Here is a 22,573-nt window from a genome sequence, read left to right as displayed (position 1 = left end):
TACGCAGATGTCAGCATCTTAGACAGGAAATGTACACTCCTGGAAATTGAAATAAGAACACCGTAAATTCATTGTCCCAGGAAGGGGAAACTTTATTGACACATTCCTGGGGTCAGATACATCACATGATCACACTGACAGAACCACAGGCGCATAGACACAGGCAACAGAGCATGCACAATGTCGGCACTAGTACAGTGTATATCCACCTTTCGCAGCAATGCAGGCTGCTATTCTCCCATTGAGACTATCGTAGAGATGCTGGATGTAGTCCTGTGGAACGGCTTGCCATGCCATTTCCACCTGGCGCCTCAGTTGGACCAGCGTTCGTGCTGGACGTGCAGACCGCGTGAGACGACGCTTCATCCAGTCCCACACATGCTCAATGGGGGACAGATCCGGAGATCTTGCTGGCCAGGGTAGTTGACTTACACCTTCTAGAGCACGTTGGGTGGCACGGGATACATGCGGACGTGCATTGTCCTGTTGGAACAGCAAGTTCCCTTGCCGGTCTAGGAATGGTAGAACGATGGGTTCGATGACGGTTTGGATGTACCGTGCACTATTCAGTGTCCCCTCGACGATCACCAGAGGTGTATGGCCAGTGTAGGAGATCGCTCCCCACACCATGATGCCTGGTGTTGGCCCTGTGTGCCTCGGTCGTATGCAGTCCTGATTGTGGCGCTCGCCTGCACGGCACCAAACACGCATACGACCATCATTGGCACCAAGGCAGAAGCGACTCTCATCGCTGAAGACGACACGTCTCCATTCGTCCCTCCATTCACACCTGTCGCAACACCACTGGAGGCGGGCTGCACGATGTTGGGGCGTGAGTGGAAGACGGCCTAACGGTGTGCGGGACCGTAGCCCAGCTTCATGAAGACGGTTGCAAATGGTCCTCGCCGATACTCCAGGAGCAACAGTGTCCCTAATTTGCCGGGAAGTGGCGGTGCGGTCCCCTACGGCACTGCGTAGGATCCTACGGTCTTGGCGTGCATCCGTGCGTCGCTGCGGTCTGGTCCCAGGTCGACGGGCACGTGCACCTTCCGCCGACCACTGGCGACAACATCGATGTACTGTGGAGACCTCACACCCCACGTGTTGAGCAATTCGGCAGTACGTCCACCCGGCCTCCCGCATGCCCACTATACGCCCTCGCTCAAAGTCCGTCAACTGCACATACTGTTCACGTACACGCTGTCGCGGCATGCTACCAGTGTTAAAGACTGCGATGGAGCTCCGTATGCCATGGCAAACTGGCTGACACTGACGGCGGCGGTGCACAAATGCTGCGCAGCTAGCGCCATTCGACGGCCAACACCGCGGTTCCTGGTGTGTCCGTTGTGCCGTGTGTGTGATCATTGCTTGTACAGCCCTCTCGCATTGTCCGGATCAAGTATGGTGGGTCTGACACACCGGTGTCAATGTGTTCTTTTTTCCATTTCCAGGAGTGTATTTGGGCTCAAAGAAGCTGACTGGAGTAATCGGTGAACATTCAACATTTGCTTAAGTGTGATGTTACTATTTGATGATGCTGGCAGAAATGGGTGAATTATGGACGAACACATCATCCAGAAGGAATTGGTAAACCTAAAAAGACAACAGAAGGTGAGGAATGACCAATCATCAGAGGCACTCCGTGCCCCGAATTCATCATCATCATCATCATCATCATCATCATCATCATCATCATCATCATCATCATCATCATCATCATCATCGATTTGACTTGCAACTTGTGCTTCAATAGCTGTAAGGACCATTAATATGTGGCTCACAGAAATAAGACTGAGCTAACTGCACCCCCTGTACTGACAACCATTGACCTCTGCACACCAAGCCCACTTGCAGTGGCACCTAGTACATTCAGCCTGAAATTTCATTTACTGGAATAGGAATGTCTTCAGTGACGAGTCCTGATGACCAGTGAAGACATGTCCGGAGACACCTCAGACAGCAACTGTTGCCCGCCATACAGCCCAAGAGTCAGGAGTGATGATCTGGGGTGCGAGTCAGGAGTGATGATCTGGGGTGCCATTTCATTTCATTGCAGCACCCTTACAGCACAGCAGTACATCGACAATATTGTATGACATTTTTTGTTGACATTTATGACAAGCCATCTTGGAATTACATTTCAGCAAGATAATGCCCACCCACACATAGCTAGAGTTTCAACTGCTTGTATTTGTGCTTGCAGAACCCTACCTTGGCCAGAAAGGTTGCCAGATCTCTTCCCAATTGATAACATTTTATTGGAAGAGCCATCCAACCAATGCGGGATTTTAACAGTCTAACTAACTAGTTAGGCAGAATTTGGTAAAATATTCCTCAGGAGAACATCCAACAACTCTGTCAATCAGTGTTAGCCGAGTAAGGACCACAGGTAGATCAATACATCATGGAGAAACTTTCAGGACAGCAGTTCCCTGGAAGATTTAGACAATGTATTACTCCCTCCCACATATATCTAACAATGACCATGACAAGAAATTGTGAGAAATTAGAGCTAATACAGTAGCTTACTGACAATCATTCTTTCCATGCACCATTTATGAGAGGAAGAGGGTGGAAGGGGATCAGTTGGTGGTACCAGAAATCCCCTCTGCCACATTCATTGCATGGCACAGAGTATGATGTAGAACCAGACCGACTTGCTCAATTTTTATATCTGTTTCTCTTGGATTAATCATCCAATTTTCTTAAGTTTTAATCATTTGTTTGCCTGTACACACAGACCACATCTACCGTATTCTGTCCCATTCACGTAATTCCTTTTCAATGGATCTTTTTTTTAAATTAATTTTTTTCTGACACTGTTTTAATTGTTTTTCAAGAGATTTATCCACTGAAAACACTGAACACTGTCTTTCTTGTGTGTGCCTTAAAGTATTCACAACAGTACCAGTCTTGACATAACTGTGTGTATTAGCTATGATGTAATAAACATTAAAGCAGATACAAATATTGATTCATTGGAGAGTTCTAGAGTTAATTAACTGGTAACATTTCAGATTCATTTACGAATTACGTAACAAAAGAGTACTAAATAGCGAAGTGAGTTATGATTATATTGTTCTTACTGTATACTGAGCAATATTAAGATCAGGATCTTACAATAGATTTAACCACAAGACTTTAGTTCTCCTCTTGTTTTGTATCTTATCGTTTCTGGTCTAAAATGCAAATACCATCCACATGTAATGAGTAAGTTGGAGAGTGCACTTAAGTGAGAAAAGGTTTCTCTGTCAAAGGTTATAAAAGAATATTCCATGACCCTTTGTCAAAGTTTGACACATGTTTCCCACGATCTTCCTTTCCACATGATATACAGTGCCCATGATGCACAGATATGTTAAGCCATAACTATTTATGCACAAGATGGTAATGGAAGCAAAATATTATTCGGCTTGCTCAAAATTAATTTACACTAGACATGACAACAATGCCATTATTTCCAAATTCTTCTTTGAAATAGCTCCTCCTAATTTACACTGATGCACATAGGAAGAAACAAATAATGTGATTAATCGTATGTGCTAAGTTATGAATCTTCAGAACTTATTATTAATAATAATAATAATAATAATAATAATAATAATAATAATAATAATAATAATAATAATAATAATAATACAGCTTGACATAGAAACTGTATTGTTGCTCTTGAGAAAAAAAAAACTGTATGTTTGGTGTGGACACTCACTACGCCTACCAATGGAGGAGGAGGAGGAGGAGGAGGAGGAGGAGATTAGTGTTTAACATCCCGTCGACAACGAGGTCATTAGAAATGGAGAACAAGCTCGGGTTAGGGAAGGGTGGGGAAGGAAATCGGCCGTGCCCTTTCAAAGGAACCATCCCGGCATTTGCCTGAAGTGATCTAGGGAAATCACGGAAAACCTAAATCAGGATGGCCAGACGCGGGATTGAACCGTCGTCCTCCCGAATGCGAGTCCAGTGTGCTAACCACTGCGCCACCTCACTCGGTGCCTACCAATGAAGAGTGCCTGTTAGCAGAGCCGTTTGTCCTCCATATTTTTTATTACTACTAGTAATTGGTACAGAAGTGCATCAGAATCAGCAGAATGATTAATTTTCGTTTGTCTGGTAATTTCAAAACTACGCAAAACATTTAACTATAAATTTTTTTTAATGAGCCTCAGGTTAGAGAAGTTTTAAAGACTTCTAACTAATAAATCTGTATCATTGATTTCCTATGGGATCTAGACCGAGGTAATATTTATTTTTAAGCCCTACACAAAAGAACTGAAGACATATACTTTTTAACAGATAAGAAATAGAACATCATGTTAGTAAAATAGTAATCATCACTAGTAATTACTCTCTCAAATCTTTCAGTGGTTGAAAATATTATGTTATATTCAGTCAGATTTGAGACAAGTCATCCTCATTTAGGTTTTCAATGGCTGCACTAAATCAATTCAGTTCAGTTTTGTGGAACAAACCTCAATACAGCTGGCATACAGGGTGACAGAGAAAGTATTTTTCATTTACAGGGGCAGTGGAGCATTCTGTGATTTACATAGTGCTGTCTGTGTTTCTTGTGTTACTTGTTTTAGGTACCAGTTTTCATGCCCTGTATATTGTTAACAAATTGGGTGCATTATAAGCACTTTTCAGGTTGTCTGTGCATTGTGTAGCCACCATTTCAAAAAGTGTGCTATGGGAGGGCTGGTGTACGCTCACAGAACAGCTTAACGGTACTCTTTATAACAAACTTGGATAGGCTGAGGAAGAACCTTCAGTTTACAGGTGCCCTGATGTTTCCTTCAATAATGCAACATAAGGCACCTTCCATATTTTTCCAAACTTCCTACTCTAGTACTTAGTGCTTCTCATCAATTGCCAGTTTGTCCACTTCATTTCTAAGTTACCTGTGTACTGCAATTTTGATTCATGTTTCTGCTAAATATCACTCAAATAGTGATAAAAAATACCGCTGCAACAACATTATCATATGATACATACCTAGCAAAGAACAGCAATTGGTGAATTCTGTAGACAGTACTAAAAAAGAAAACTTGAAGAAATATTTTAAAAATACAGTGTGTCTCTGCAGGAATGTTTAATATTCAGGGATATGACAGGAACGATTATTCAAAGTATGAAAGACTAATATACATGGACTCTAAAATGCATACCTCAGAAGCTACCAGCATTTTCTCAGTAGAAGAGATGTGCTTCACAGTAGTGAAGGTAAACAAACGATCATAACCCTTAATAAGGGCCTGCGCATTTTAGAGCCTATGTTTACTACACTTTGAATAATCATTCCTGTCATATCCTTGAGTATTGCCCATTTGTCCTGGGACACGCTGTATACAGACACCACAAATCACGGGGCACCCTGCATATAGACTACATGTTATTATGCATTACAAAAATAGTTTATATGTGACTATTTTTTGCAATAACTGAAGTTTTTCTGGGCATCTCTGTTGCCTATTAGTAACTATTTCCTCACCTCTGCAGAAAATCTTTAACAAATAGGTTTTTGGAATGGGTAGGATGCATAAGATATAGACACAACCAAAAGGTAAAAATTTCAGTTTCCATTGATCACTCTCTCTACTCTTCCTTAGGGTGGAAATTCTTTAATGTGGCCAAGTACTCTCACTGCCGACGTTCTACGGTTTCCATGTAACTCTGTTCCGCTGACTTGAATAATGTCAAATAAGTCTCCTGTTCATGTCTATACATTTTTCATATGTTTTACGTGTAAAATTATACAACTGTGATTTTAATGTTTAATACTCATGATTATTTCAATGTTAGCCATGTTTGAGATATGACAATTTTTTAAAACCAAATAAAACTCGCAGTGGTCAACATATATTCAATCATCAAGTTATCAATGACAATTTTACATAGGTCTGTATACTGAAATACAAAATCAAAGAATGAAGAGGCAGACAATAATGAAGGATGTGGGATGTCAAAGGAAATAAAGTATAAGAATCTAATAACTCAAATGTGTTGCATTATATTTGATGGCCACAGGTACAGTGACAAGTGTGTGTGTGTGTGTAGAACTCAGAAACTGTTTCCCTGCCTGAATCTTATCTTTTAATAACAATATTAACAAAAGGGAAATGAAACAAACATATACAGTAGCAGCGACACCGATAATTTACATCATAATACATGCCTCTATTATTTACACATCGAAGATACTATTAAGTGTGAACAACATTAAATAAAACGTAACGCAAAACAGATAAAAATGGAGTGTATCACGCAGTCATAATCAGAGGACTAAAAAAATATTTAACAAACACCAATGCTTCACAAAAAGTAATGGGCAAACTTGAGCAAAGGCTATTACATTTTGTGTTAGTTACAATGCAGGTCTGACGCAGTATGATATAATCTACAAATACTCAATGAATGTGGGGTCAGCGCACCAGTGCGTGCGCGTGCCCTCACACACACACACACACACACACACACACACACACACACACACACACACACACACATTCTCCCTGTCACACACACACACACACACACACACACACACACACACACACACACGACAAATACTTATTGAATTTGGGTTTGCACACACTGCTTTCTTTACATCTGTTCTGATGGATGTTTTCACAAAGGGCACACCACATAGATTATATTTATTTTTTTATTTTTTTAGTATAACTAAACTGGCAAGACCACATGACTCATAATCTGGGGAACAAATACTATAATTCCACGTACTGTTCCTTTCATATACTGTACAAAGGTTGAATCTTTGAGAGTATATGAAGCAGCTCTAAGTACAATGGAAGTTAAGAACTGAATTTGTGAGCTGCTCCACTCACTATGTGAAGAAACAATCATTTATTTACAATAAAACAGACTGGTTAGTTCACATTCAGATGCTACAATTAAAAGGAAAAAAATACATTCATAAATATTTACATTGCACACATTTTTTAAAAACTATGTCCTCCTGGCAAGACAGAAATACCCTAACATAATTAAACAATTTAACACATACTTTATAAATACTGAACTGTCACGGCTATTTGGATATATGACAATTATTAACAATTTAATCAAGAATCATTTCCATCTTGCCTAATAGTAACCTTAATTTATTCAGTAACTTCTCCCTTTCAGACTGATTTTCCATTCTCTTGTAACAACCTTAATTTTTTTTATTTGAGAGGAACCTATTGTTACAAAAATCTACATAAATACATGCGGATTACTGGAGCAATACATGTACTCTTCAGCTGATGCCTGTGTTACTTGACATTTCTGCATGAACCCAACAGATTTTAGCCTAAATGAATTCCACATATAAATATTGCAAAAACAATTACATGGTACTTAATTAGCAACTTCATTTTATATGACGTATTAAATTTTAGTGGAAAATCTTTACCGATAATGGCAACAGCAAACACATAGGCAGTACCACATCCACTATAAGGGAGACTAAAATAATTATGATATTTCACAATCTTATATTTTATTCTAAACTAACATTATCTGCAAAGGGCCTCAGTGATATAAAAGTGTCACAGGGTTTAATCTTGCATAAAAATGTACATAGACAATTTTCACAAATTTACAACAGTTCCATAAAAGGGTAGCTGAAACAAGATTAAATTTGATGGAGTGGTGTAGATGACTCACAACAGTAATGTGTTCCTTTAAGAGATAGTCTGTTATAGTACAAATAATATAAAATTTTAATTTCTTATATAGAGCCCCATGTATGAAATTAAAATCTATTTATTTTTGACAATATAATGTAATTGGATCTATTTATTGGGCTTTACAGTTTATGAGTGAAATTAGTAGGATTTATGGCAAAGTTGAAAGGATATGGAATTAGTTTCGTGGAGTGAATTACACTCGTGGAACGAATTAGACTCGTGGAGCAAATTTACAGTCGTGGAGCAAATTAGACTCGCAGAGAGAATTCAGATTCATGGAGCGAATTAGACGCACAGAGTGAATTTAGAGTCATGGAGCGAATTAGACATATAGAGCTAACAGACGCATGGAGCGAGTAATACTTTACTATTGTTCTTATATCCAAGTAAGCTCCTCATTGTTCAACAGTACATAGCGTGAGTTTACCACTTGACACACAAAATATCACACACCCATCAATACTAGACACGAAAAACACACAGACGAAAAGTTATTTTAACACTTACTTTCGTTTCATCATTCACACTGCATGAAATAACCCACTCAATCAGATTGCCAGCCTTACTGCTAGCTTTAGGAACATGCTACAAGACTGATGTATAACTTTTTTTTCTTCACAACATAATTTCCATTTCAAAGAAGTTTAAGAGAAACCACAACATAAGCAAATTTTTGCTGTCAATATAGAATTCAGCCAGCATGTACATTTTTGTGTCTGAATTAGGATTAAAGTTACAACATTACAGACTGCAATCTGATTTTACAACAAGCTGATCCTCTGTCTGACTGCAGGTCCTGGAACTGGAAAGGACTAGGATGCTTGCTTGACGTGGGATATGGTAAGGTACTAGGAGACTAACAGGAAAGGAAATTTGTTGGGACCACAAAAGGTTTGAGGAATGGGCCTGGGACGGGGTGTTATTGCATGAAATAATCCGGATGGTCGGAGTCTTTTTCAAACCTCTTGGCTTCTTCCTGCATGCTTTCCTTAATTTTCAGAATGGCGGCTGATTCAGTTTGGTCCTGGAAGGAAGAAAGTGTTCACTGCACAGTCCAAACTTCCAACATTTTTTATGATATCTACAGAAATCAAATTTTTACCGAATTTTTATTTTTGAATTTTAAAATTTCAGAATTGAAAATTAGCAAAGTAAAGTTGAGTTTTGAAAAGAAATTTGGTTCATGCAACACACCCTTCCGTCATCACGGCTTCGTGTGAGTTTGGCGGGCGGACATGTTAATTGTGTGACGAAGGCAGTAGGGAGGGGCAAGCGCATTAACATGAGGCATACTGAGAATTAAACACAAACTTTAATACTTTTTCAGTAATTATACACATTTTCATCACAATTACAAATTTAAGAGTGTATTCCATCTTGCAGCAGTATGGTGTGCTTTAACACCCCTAGCAAATTATAATGAGAAAAAAAAGAAGCAATTTTGCAAGTGGATCACACCAAAGCGTAGCTTCCTCCCTACTTCCCTACTTACACAATCTTCAATCTGACCAACAAAATTTATTTTAAGTGTCTATAAAAAATGCTTCAAATAAGTAAGCAGCACAGAAACTCAAATGGCTAATTTAATTCTGAAATATTTCCACAGCATATGAATTAAAGTGAAACATTATCTCACATTCCTGCAACAAATATTTCACATGCAAATACTAATTTATAACTCAAGTTTCAGTGTTTTCACACATACAGTCTAGCTGTGATTAGTTATGTCATGGCAAAATAATAGAAAGCAAAAACGTAAACAAAAAAAACTGAAAATGATAGCACCAGACATTAAGGTGCACAATCATGATTACAACTAGGAATCAAACACGTCTAATGGTCAGAGTGTACATTCACGTATGTTGCCCACATCTAAGAAATACCTTACATTAAATTTAAAAATAGTTCAAAAATTTTATTTTATTTATCTAGCGATGTTGAGATAAGTCGAAAACTTGGCAAGCAAACTCTTGAACGTAGGACGGTTCCTTAGGCAAGACACCATGTCTCGGCGTGTTTGTATCTGGCACTACGTCTCGGAGAAATAGCCACCAGCACTCATACTCACATTTTCCCCAGGTCCCCCAAAGCCCCCCAAGTTGTAGTCTCCCATCCCACTTCCGCTGTCTTCTCGTGGTGTGCCAGGACCACCATTGGCTGGGGAGTTCTTCATTCCATCCAGGCCATCACCATTCATAACTGGCCCCATGGTATTAGGTCCCATTGGTCCCATTGGGCCACCCTCAGGACCAGTGGCCATAGGGAAATCCTGCAACAAAAGTAACATAAAACAACTAGCAAAGTAAAAACAAATGAAGGAATTTAACAATTTTGGCTTATTATCAGAGACAGATCATCTTCCTTAAGTTTTCTACTTACACCTGGTATATTTCCACCGGGGACAGACTTCATCATTGTATACATGTTCTCACCACCAGAATTTGAAGAATCTGTGAAACAATTAATTCATGTCAGATGAGTATAATTTTAATACAATTCATTCTTAAGCTTACTTCATGTAACAATAAACCCAAAAATTTTGTCACAAATGTAACTGCCTGCTTCAACGGCCCACTTAAAAACAAGAATTATATAATATTAAAAATGGAACATAAACTAGATGCACAGTATAACATAGTACCCTTGAACTGTTAATGAAAGGAGCATCATTTAATGTAAGGTGACACATAACTTTATAAATAACACAAATAAACTTTGTTTTTACTACTGAAGATTACTGTTACATTAATTAATTAGTTGTAAAAGCTGTATCTTACATGAGATGCCCTAACATTAAGTTAAATTTATCATTATCTAATGGGGAAAATGTGTGGAACGGAGAAGATCTGAAATTAAAACAGGAAAGCAATCTCCAGATGAGACATGGCCTAATAAGATTTTTTACACATGATCACATTAGAAGCTGCTGTAATGATAGGTTGATTCAGCTTTGACTTTTCGTTCTTGCTTAGTTTTGTTTTATATGTATATTACTTTATGGAATATACCTGCTCTGCTCCCACTATTTTCCAAGAAATTATAAAAATGTTTCTTATTTTAATATGATACACGGCAACAACATAACCCAGATTTATATTTGTTATAAGCAAGGAATATGTTACAGGAGTTAATACATTTAGAGAGGATCAAGACCATGCACAAAATAATCTGTACAGACAGAGAGGGAGGGAGGGAGGGAGGGAAGGGGGGGGAAGAGAGGGAGGGAAGGGGGGGAAGATAGAGAGAGAGAGAGAGAGAGAGAGAGAGAGAGAGAGAGAGAGAGAGAGAGAGAGAGAGAGAGAGAGAGGATATATTCAAAGTCATAATTGAGTGAAGAATGTGTCAGTAACCTTAAATTAAATGTTAACCTAGAAAAGGATGCAGTCACTGCAGTTAACCTAACTTGTTAGACAGTGCAAAGTTCTCAGATTATTATGTTATACCATCAAACTATGACTTATGTATTACAAAAGCTGATTTACATTTATGCCATGTTTTAACATTATAGAAAAAGTAGGAGCAAGACCTAGATGCAAAGCAACAGTTTATAATACAACAGGGAGGACAAAGTGACATTTCACTTCATGAAAATTTCATTCCACGAATACAATGCATTCTAATGCAATAGCTGTTTAGCACTATGGGGTCAGGAATATGCCAAGGATTTGATTAATAAGCTGGCATTTCAAAAGTTTTCCAGTGTTGGTTTAGAACAGGCTTCACTAAACTGGAAGGGGAGCTAATAATCTTTTGGTTAGTACTGTACTATGTCATCACACTATACAAGGCAGACTGTACAAATAAATAGTTTTCTTCCCCGATGGATTTTAGATCACACTATTTCAACATAAGTATCTATAGAAATAACACTATTTTATTTATGCATACTCAGTGCTACGATTCAGGTTGAAATACAGTTTTATACTAAAAAGAAAAAAGAAATTAAAAAAGAAATTAAAAAAATTGGGTGGAGAAAATAACTACTAAGTTCCAGTGATTCTGAAACCTCAGAAAAGTCGCTATGGATTTTTGGCTATCCCTGTGGCCAATAGATGTTCTCATTTGACAACTAACTGCTTCCTGCCTTTATGTATACATAATATATTGGAATAGATGGGTTAGGGCAAGTCATGTAAGCCTGACAGATATGCCTGTCTTGTATATTCAGTATTCACCTTGTCTCGTCACAGGACTGGGAGTGGGCATTCGGTGACTAGCAGGGGAATAGGGACCCACAGAACCTAGAAAGAAATACAATCAGTGCTTCTTACGTGACTCACAATTATTTTAACAAATGTGTTGGAATATCTATGAACTAAAGATGACAAAAGAGATTAAAAATTAGCACAACATGCACTACTAACAATAAGCCATGCTATTTTATGGACAATTTCAACACAAAAATGCCCTTGACATAAGTCAGCATACAAATTAAATTTTACTGTCACAGCCACAACTAGTGTAGATACATTTACTGAGCTCATTTTTTGTAACCAGTGTATTTCAGTTTGAGTGCTCAACGTGAAAAATTACAGTAGCAGACATTTATTACTATCAGTTACAGAAACAGTTTCTGGAGCTACAGGATAAGTAATGAGCCTTTGTATTTAGTACATTCTTTTAGATTGATGCTAGCAATTCATATTATATACAATCAATTTACATGCAAAACTTTAGAAAGAAGGGAAAAGTTCTCAAAGCCATACTTCCCAGATCATGGCACTTTCAAGAAGATGATGTAGCTTCAAGGATTTATACATAAATCTACATCATCGTCGTCAATACCAACATTATTTGAAATATGGTTTTCAGTCAAAACTAGGCCCCTCTAACAACCACTTAAGTTCTAATGCACTTTCCTATTGCATGCGAAGTGCTAACATCACTGATACACTAACCTTCTAAGATTTAATAAATTACACTTAAGAAGTAGCTACCCCACTTTCCCATAGTTAGCTCAAAGTGTGCAAGGTAAGAAGGTTCTATATTCTGAATATTACATGCTATAGAACTGAGAGGTTTAACAACATGTGTAGAACCAATTTTGTATTTGGTCACACTGAATTGTTCAGCTGGAAAAACAACTACTATTAAAGCAACTGCAATACGTAAACAGCTTTCATAGGGTGCTCTTCAAATAAGTAAATACCAGTTACAAAAATTAAAAGTAAATTGACAAAATAATTACTGCATAGGCACCAGAATCATAGAAACACCAGAACTGCACAATAATTTTTACATCTGCTGATCAAGTTATTAAAGTAGTGTCTAATATGATATGGTAACACAATTTGTTTACTGGTTCCATCAATATTCATGTTACCACTATCCACAGAAAAAGTCTCCATACATTTTAGGTTTACCCTCACATACATTTCAAATATCAGTGTAATCTTTAGAGATAAGTGTGTTAGTGGCTATGCCAATTATGATAATTTCTTATTAAAATTCTGAAACTGGTAACATTAAAATAACAAAGGTACCATCAAAGAGTGATATTGGTCACTGTGGTATTTTCCGACAATATGGTTTATTTGCTCTTTCCCACTGCATAGCAACTAACTGCTGCTAATTTTCACTTCTAATTATTTTAAGCATGCGATTGTATTTCCTGCATTCCACAACTTTTATTTTGGGCCACAACTTTTATTTTGGGTCTAATGTTTATCTAGCTAAATATCTGATGAACAATCTCATTGTTGAAAGTTCACACATTACCATCAATGGGGAACTTTCTAGTGTTGCAACTGGTGGAAAGTATTGTAACAGCAGCTGTCAACAAGATCAGTAGTCTACTGCATTGAGACAGTTGTAGAAGCTTGTCAAGTTTTTCATATAGAATTATAAAACAACAGGTTTCATAAAAGTGGGTACTGTGTGCAGTGATTTCGGACAATGCCAAGAAAGTGCACTGATGGCAAAAGAAGATCCCAACACCACGGAGGAGTTGTGCAAGATAAACAAAAGTTAGTAGGCACATTTCTACATCTGAAAGATGACAATTATTCAGATTTCATGCCAGTTATGTGAGAGTGGCACTAGTTGCTCCACTATGAGGATGCAAATCAGATTTGCTTTAAATACATGCTGTACAGGTTGTGAGCATTAGTTACCTTTGAGACTGGACACAGTGAGTTGATATTAGTCAGGAATGCCTCTATGACAATGAAGACACCATTATTGACAGCTCGTTGAATTGGTTTTGAGATGTGTACTACAGCTACGAAAAGCTAAATGTTCCTTCCACAATTCTGCAGAAAGACTTGGCAGGAATATAGCCACTGTGCGTAACTGCTGGCAGCAGTGGTCAGGGGAAGGTATCATCACAAGAAGACTGGGCTCCAGACAGCCACATGGCACTACTGAGAGAGAAGACCATCGTATTTGGCGTACAGCTATGACATATCATGTTGCGTCTGCAGCTGCAATTCAAGCAGCAGTTGGCACCACAGTGACACAACACACTGTTATAAATCGGTTACTTCAAGGACAGTTCTGAGCCAGATGCCCTATAGCATGCATTGCCCTGATGCCGAATCACTGCCATTTGCAATTTCAGTGGAGTCGAGGGCAGACTGGAGGTCTTGTGTGTTTTCTGATCAAAGCCGGTTCTGCCTTGGTGCTAGTGATGGTTGTGTGTTGGTTAGAAGAAGACTTGGTGAGCACCTGAAACCAGCCTGTCTGTGGCCTATACACACTGGACCTTTATCTGGAGTCAAGGTCTGGGGTGCGATTTTATGTGATGGAAGGAGCAATCTTGTGGTTATCATATGCACCCTGGCTGTAAATTTGTACATAAGTCTGGCGATTAAACCTGTCATGCTGCCATTCATGAACAGCATTCCAGAGTGTGTTTTCCAAAAGGATAATGCTCACCCCAAATACTCTACAGCATGTTGACATGCCCCCTTGGCCTGCGTGATTACCAGATCTATCTCTAACCAAGCACTTATGGGACATCAGTGGATGACAACTCACTTCATTACTCTATATTAACCAATTCTTGGTGTTGAAATTTGTTCTCCTAATAGCACCCATCTCCTCTAACCACTGGATGTAATCCTCTTCAGAACAATGATACGAGCAAGATTAACTGAATGGAAGAAGTACACTCATGGAACCATTTCCAAGGATGCTTTTCCATCTCTTCTGAAGCCGATACCGACTAAGATTTCAGCTAATCCTACTGAAAACAAAGAGGGTGTTTTTTTTTTTTTTTATCATAGGCCTAATCTCATTTGATCCAGATTATGTCTTACAGAAATTGCCTGATACTGAAGAGGGCTGGCAAAGTAATGCAGAGGCATGAGAAATGTTCAAATAAGTTTGTTATCCTCCAAGTAAACCTGGTAGTTCGCACTATCACAAACTAAACGTTCCTCCTGGGAAATCAGTTATGGGCCATGACTTTTAGGAAGACAAAAACAGTGCACAAACAAGTGATATTGCTTCTAGCAGTAATAAAAGTGAAAATGACCCTTCATAAACAGATGGAAGAGGCTTTTCTTTTTGTGGACTACAAATACACATCTGGAAACAAGGAACATATGAGGCAGTACATTGGAGTGGCCACGAATGTTGGTGCAAGGGGATTATGTGTGAAATTCTTGTACCCACACAACAACAGTAGCAACATATTTGTAGTTCTTAAATGTCCTTAATGAAGACACAACACAATACAAAAACAAGTTCCCTGATTACTTATACACCAGCTGAAATGAGATGGCTGTTTATTTTTAAAGATATGCTTTAGATCTGTAGACTGTCTTAACTTTATTGTCAATGCCTGATGTGTTTGCAACTTAATTTTGAATGATGAATAAGAAATCTAATTTTAATCTTTTAGTAGAATTCCTTTATTTTGTTTCTGTTTTTAATATTTCAATTTAGAACTTTAAAAATTTGCAATTTAATTTGCCAGAAAATAAGAATTGGCCTTTAATATATTAGAATCATTATCTCAGTCCTTATCAGACATTCATAATAATGGACATCCTTAAAATGTGTTAAAATCTCTGACATTAAGTAAGAAGAATGTAGAATGTTTTTGAAACATCAACTTATGTCCAAAATTCCACCTGCACACTTTGTAAATTCAGATAGAGATTTAAAAAACATGGGGGTAATTTCCGACACATCATCTGTCTCAGGCAAATATAAGTACACACAGCCTTTGTGTTCTTACTATGTTTTATTTGTTATATATATACACCTCACCACTTCTGTAACAAACAATGCAATCTAACATAACCAATCAAAGTTACAGTGTAAATAACCTCAAAACCATCAGAAATCAACCAATTTGATGGTATATTTGGCAACATTGCTGTATACAGTTTGTAACTTTGTACACAGATTACTTTGTCATTGATGACAAATAAAGATCAGTAGCTGTAAGTGGTTTCTTCCCAAGTGAAATCTCTAAACATGAGTATCAACTATTGAGATTGCTGTCATTAACTATTCCTCACAGCTTGCAGATTTTCAAAAACTAGCTATTGATTCACAGAATAATTATTAAAATAGTTGCCCAAGAACTTAATACACACATCAAAAAAAGTTTTGTATCACCCTGGTTCCCAGAAATCGGAAAGACAGGCGATAATGTATCACAGACACAGTATCTTCAACTATTCAGAGGCATCACTTAGCCCGCCCAAAGATGTAAACAACCATGCCTGAGCAGCACCTATTAGATGGAGGCGGTCTGACAACCCATCAGTTCCAGTCATTCCACCAGGAAGGAGGTACATGGCTTGTGTTGTCTGTAGTTCAACCATGCCAAGATGGCCAGTACCATGGTTTGATTGTGTCTCCATTGTTACTTTGTGCCAGGAAGGGCTCTCAACAAGGGAAGTGCCAGGCCTCTCTGAGTGAACCAAAGCGATGTAGTTCGGACATGCAGGATATACAGAGAGACAGGAATTGTTGATGACATGCCTTGCTCAGTCTGCACAAGGGTTACCACTGCAGTGGATGACCACTACCTACAGATTATGGCTCAGAGGAATCCTGACAGCAATGCCACCATGTTGAACAATGCTTTTTGTGCAGACACAGGGCATCATGTTACAACTAAAACTGTGTGCTATACGCTGCATGACGCAGAACTTCACTCATGACATCCATGGCGAGGTCCATCTTTGCAACCATGACGCCATGCAGCATGGAACACATGAGCACAACAACATGCCAATTGTACAGCTCAGGACTGGCATCACTTTCTCTTTGCCGATGAGTGTCGCATATGCCTTCAACCAGACAATCATCGGAGATGTGTTTGTACAATACGTGAATGCCATCCTCCGACTGATAGTGCAACAATATTGGCAGTGTATGGGCGCGCACTCATCTTCATGGGTGACAATTAGCACTTCCATTGTGCACATCTTGTGAATGACTTCCTTCAGGATAATGACATTGCTCGACTAGAGTGGCCAGTATGTTCTCCAAACATGAACCCAATCGAACATGCCTGGAATAGATTGAAAAGGACTGTTTATGGACGACATGACCCAGCAACCACTCTGAGGGATCAACGCCGAATCACCATTGAGCGGTGTGACAATCTGGACCAACAGCACATTGATGAACTTGTAGATAGTATGCCACGATGAATACAAGTGTGCAACAATGCAAGAGTATGTGCTACTGGGTAGTAGAGGTACTGGTGTGAACAGCAATCTGGACCACCACCTCTCAAGATTTCGGTGTATGGTGGTACAATAAGCAATGTTTGGTTTTCATGAGCAAAAAAAGGGCGGAAATGATGTTTATGTTGATCTCTATTCCAATTTTCTTTACAGGTTCCGGAACTCTCGGAACCAATGTGATGCAAAACTGTTTTTTTTTATATGTGTATTTTTAAGTCTCTTAGTGTATCTATGAATCTAACAGGAAGTTCAAATTTTGGAAGAGATTAACGAACTATCAGTTTATTAAGTCACAGCTGCAAAATACTAACACGAATTCTTTACAGACGAATGGAAAAACTAGTAGAAGCTGACTTCGGGGAAGATCAGTTTGGCTTCCGTAGAAATGTTGGAACACGTGAGGCAATACTGACCCTACGACTTATCTTAGAAGAAAGATTAAGAAAAGGCAAACCTACGTTTCTAGCATTTGTAGACTTAGAGAAAGCTTTTGACAATGTTGACTGGAATACTCTCCTTGAAATTCTGAAGGTGGCAAGGGTAAAATACAGGGAGCGAAACGCTATTTACAATTTGTACAGAAACCAGATGGCAGTTACAAGAGTCGAGGTTCATGAAAGGGAAGCAGTGGTTGGGAAGGGAGTGAGACGGGGTTGTAGTCTCTCCCTGATGTTATTCAATCTCTATATTGAGCAAGCAGTGAAGGAAACAAAAGAAAAATTCGGAGTAGGTATTAAAATCCATGGAGAAGAAATAAAAACTTTGAGGTTTGTCGATGACATTATAATTCTGTCAGAGACAGCAAAGGACTTGGAAGAGCAGTTGAACGGAATGGATAGTGTCTTGAAAGGAGTATATAAGATGAACATCAACAAAATCAAAACGAGGATAATGGAATGTAGTCGAATTAAGTCGGGTGATGTTGAGAGTATTAGGAAATGGGACACTTAAAGTAGTAAAGGAGTTTTGCTATTTGGGGAGCAAAATAACTGATGATGGTCGAAGTAGAGAGGATATAAAATGTAGACTGGCAATGGCAAGGAAAGCGTTTCTGAAGAAGAGAAATTTGTTAACATCGAGCATAGATTTAAGTGTCAGGAGGTCATTTCTGAAAGTATTTGTATGGAGTGTAGCCATGTATGGAAGTGAAACATGGACGATAAATAGTTTGGACAAGAAGAGATTAGAAGCTTTCGAAATGTGGTGCTACAGAAGAATGCTGAAGATTAAATGGGTAGATCACATAACTAATGAGGAAGTATTGAATAGGATTGGGGAGAAGAGAAGTTTGTGGCACAACTTGACCAGAAGAAGGGATCGGTTGGTAGGACATGTTCTGAGGCATCAAGGGATCACCAATTTAGTATTGGAGGGCACCGTGGAGGGTAAAAATCATAGAGTGAGACCAAGAGATGAATACAGTAAGCAGATCCAGAAGGACGTAGGTTGCAGTAGGTACTGGGAGATGATGAAGCTTGCACAGGATAGAGTAGCACGGAGAGCTGCATCAAACCAGTCCCAGGACTGAAAATAACAACAACATTAACACAAAATTAATAACAATTTGACCACTTTCAAACATAATCCTAAAACTGCTAGGTTTTCCTGATTTACACCAAACAATATGTAAAGTTACATCCTGTCTCAAAAAATGTGGAATTAGGTATGTCTCAGTGAAATGTGAAGGAAGTATGTTGAAATGCCATGATTCTACTATATTAATATGTAAGTAGCATGTAGATTGTGCATGTAATAACACCCAACACTGAAATGAAGACCAAATAATCAAATGAAAGGTTATAGGAATTTGCATCTATGAAGAAACAGCAGACATATCTGTACAACAACAGTAACTGCCATATAACTTTATTTTGAAAGGAACATTAGGGACATACACTGACACCAATTCCAAACATGTTAGGTTGTCGTCACAGAAAGATAGATTAGTTGTGCTGAAATTTGCTTTACCATAACCAGTCACTATCTTCTTATACTTTGTATGATTTTTCGTATTTGTTTTTATAAAAGACGATTTATTGCAACATGTTTGGCTGAATGTCATCACAGCTGTAATGTGCATTATATGCTGTGGCTTGTATCATAGCAACATCATTACAGTCTTGAAACCAAGTACACATATGCAGAAAAAGTCATAAAAAGTTTAAGTAATTCAAGATAAAAGAGCAGTGGTGTAGAAGCACCAGGTAAGTCTAACAACACATAGTGACTCATCATAAGAAGGCAATTATACTGTAATATATATTATATAAGAATTATTTCTTAGGAAGAACAAACACAGCACAAGCATTTGTTTACTACTCTTCTATTGTCGAAGTAATTAGTTACTGTTATTCACATTAATGAATTATTACTCTAAACCAACTATCTACGTAATTTTCATCCAAATTTGTGTGAGCAGTAAGTTAGAATTATTATTAAACTTAGAAACCTATGAAGTTAAACTAGGTTCCTCTGTTTTAAATTTAATAAAAGTAGTATCACACCTTCGTATGTTCTTCCCACCCTCCAGAGATACAGATGTGCAAACACACTTCGTGCGTTAAAATTTTGTCCTGTGCATTCATTTGCACTGCTCTATCTTTGCAGAAAAAAAATACTATTATTCTCCCACTTTCGGCTATATATCTGCTTTACACCCTTAGCACCAAAACTGACTGTGCCTCATCGATCACAAACATTGTGGAATGAGAAAAAGAGAAATATGTGCTTTCTTCAGGCAAAATTACCATTCCTGATCTATCAGTTTAGATAGCAACCTGCTTTGTTTCCAATTATTTCTGAATAGCTGTAAAATGTAATTTAGACTCTTCATTTATCACGTAAGTTAGGTTCATTTTCACTTGACACGAAAATAGTATCAAACACACCACTTCATTACTTAAAACTGACAGTATTATATGATAATATGAATAAACAAATGCACCATATCTTTAATACCTACACCAAACACTTACCTTGTGGGCTAGGCATTATAGGAGTTCCTGGTCCTGGGGGTCCTGCAGAACCAGGTGGTCCCTGTAACAGAGGAAGAAATCATACATTACTGTTACCATTGCATGCATATGACGAATTCAGTAATTTCATTACAAAAATCAGCTTCAATACCTAAAGTGGCCACATCAAGCAACTGGGGCTGTTTTCATTATGCCAAGATACTGAACTGTTGGTGTAGCCACACTGTCTTATAACAACCATGGATGGACAAACTTCGGGAATGCTCTATACATCGGATTCACCACCACTAAGTGTATTTTTCTAATGTTTTTCTATCTACTTTACGAACTACCTAGCACACCCGTAACTAGCAACACTTTTGCAAATATTTAAAAACCTGTGTGACAAAGTGTTCAATAGTTCTTATAGCCATACAATCAAAAACAGCCACCGTCAAACAAGCTAAACAGTCTTGCATTTGCAAGGACAATATTGTTCTACACTAGTGACACTGACATCAGAAAAGATGTTTACCACAGCTATTTTGAATCTATTGTAAGATATGGAATAATCGTTTGGGGGAATGCAAACAGTGTAAATATGATATTATTACTTCAAAAACAATTATTAGAAGTGTGTGTAATATTAAGTCTAGGGATTCATGCCAACTTTCATCCAGGGATCTAAATATTTTAACTATTTTGTGTATTTACATTTATAAACTGATTATCATCTATGTATGATTCAATCCAGAATTATTTATAGAAAACCATTTTCAACATATCTATGACACAAAAAAATGATAATTTCACATTACCATCTCACAGATTAAAAATTTACCCCCATACGCCTCAATATATGGCAATGAAAGTTTATTATAGGAGTGAAAACTTCTTCATCCAAATATGCCACTTCTTGATGTATTTTGCATATTGTGGAGAGAATGCTGAAATACTTTTCATTCAAATACAATGAGTGCAATCACAAAAATTCAACATGATGTTCACCAGCTTTCATGAATGTTAAAAATTGCTTTCATGAATGTTAAAAATTGCATGGGGTGTATAATACACAGTTGTCCTGGTTTTTTTTTTTTAAGACTATCATTTTGTTCATGAAAATCATCACATTGATGACCAGTCGAACATATTTAGTAAAAGGTAATACAGCTCTTTATTATCCAGTGCCATTTTTAACTTAAATTACAAATCAATAGCTAAATCTTAAATTTTATGATTTAATTCCCAAACACTTGTGCTTTGAAGACTGATTAGCAATTTTTAGTTACTTCAACTTCCCGACATAAACAAGCTGCTGTAGAAACATGACACCAACCTCCCTTACCTACAAATTAACTCTTTGCACTTTAATATTTGTTTATGAAATAGTCTTCAATCAAAATTTCATACCACAACCAGTCACAATGTCCATGAGGCACTGGTACTCATCCTCAGGCACCAAGGAATACAATACTCTTTAATACTCTATGTTACTAAGGCTATTTTCTACATTATTCCTAGTTTTTCATCTAGCTGCAAGATTGTTCACAGTTTCAGATTGTATTTCTACCTATGTAGAAAGGGAAAATGTATGTAGTCTACTTTTTAGAAGTTCTGATGGCACAAAAATAATGGAATTATCTAACTTATTTGTTGTTTTAACTACAAGTAATCTCATAAAAAGTCTTCTAGCATGATGTTTACTAAATCAACTGCAACATTCTACTGTCTCAAATAAACTCATCTGTACTAAATGTATCATCTCCAGTTCATATTGTAGTCTTATACAGCACTTTATCAAAAATACAAAGACTGTGTGTGAGAAAGTTATTTGCCACTGCTGACCAAATAAACTGTGCGATTCTCATGATGTAACATACATATCTCAGCAACTTCAGCCACTTTAAAACCGTTTGAACTTAGAATCCTATACACAACAATTTGTTTGATTTTCATTTACATACAGTAGTGTGTGTGGTGATGCTACAAGACAGACTCCACAAACGTTTCAAGCCCGATACTGAAAAGTTGTGAGAATTTTAAGAAGCTGCAAATGATATACTGGGTCACATGTGAAAAGAATGCACCATTACAATAAGTGAGTGTTACAAGAAGGAAAACTAGTTACTACTTTGTGATTACTGGTAAGGAAAACTAACTTCAACAGTTTACTAAATAATTGGGTGGCATCGACACGGAAATCTGTCAGTTATATTCCACCGTTAAAGATTTGGCAAACAACTCATGTAAGATGTACATTCATTGGAAGTTAACATTG

The 22,573-nt window shown here is 37.7% G+C and overlaps 1 protein-coding gene across 15 annotated transcripts in view; it reads right to left on the bottom strand.

The window, feature by feature from the left end:
- Positions 1 to 5,834: 5,834 nt before the first annotated feature.
- LOC126297419 (single-stranded DNA-binding protein 3) overlaps positions 5,835 to 22,573 on the bottom strand; it is a 325,367-nt gene continuing 308,628 nt past the window's right edge. For 8 of the 15 annotated variants that reach the window (XM_049988215.1, XM_049988217.1, XM_049988208.1 and 5 more), the window contains 5 exons: positions 20,317 to 20,377; positions 11,864 to 11,929; positions 10,068 to 10,138; positions 9,757 to 9,957; positions 5,835 to 8,712 (listed from right to left, as the gene is read on the bottom strand). In XM_049988215.1, the coding sequence (XP_049844172.1) occupies positions 8,608 to 8,712; positions 9,757 to 9,957; positions 10,068 to 10,138; positions 11,864 to 11,929; positions 20,317 to 20,377 (504 nt within the window). In that variant the 3' untranslated portion in view covers positions 5,835 to 8,607. Of the gene's footprint in view, positions 9,958 to 10,067; positions 10,139 to 11,863; positions 11,930 to 20,316; positions 20,378 to 22,573 lie in introns of all 15 variants that reach the window. The other 7 variants (XM_049988210.1, XM_049988212.1, XM_049988214.1 and 4 more) reach the window with 2 other exon arrangements.

The sequence above is a fragment of the Schistocerca gregaria genome, chromosome X, assembly GCF_023897955.1.
Source record: "Schistocerca gregaria isolate iqSchGreg1 chromosome X, iqSchGreg1.2, whole genome shotgun sequence".
Lineage (NCBI taxonomy): Eukaryota > Metazoa > Arthropoda > Insecta > Orthoptera > Acrididae > Schistocerca > Schistocerca gregaria.
Note: the sequence above shows the minus strand (reverse complement) of the source record. Positions and strands in the feature narration are given on the sequence as shown.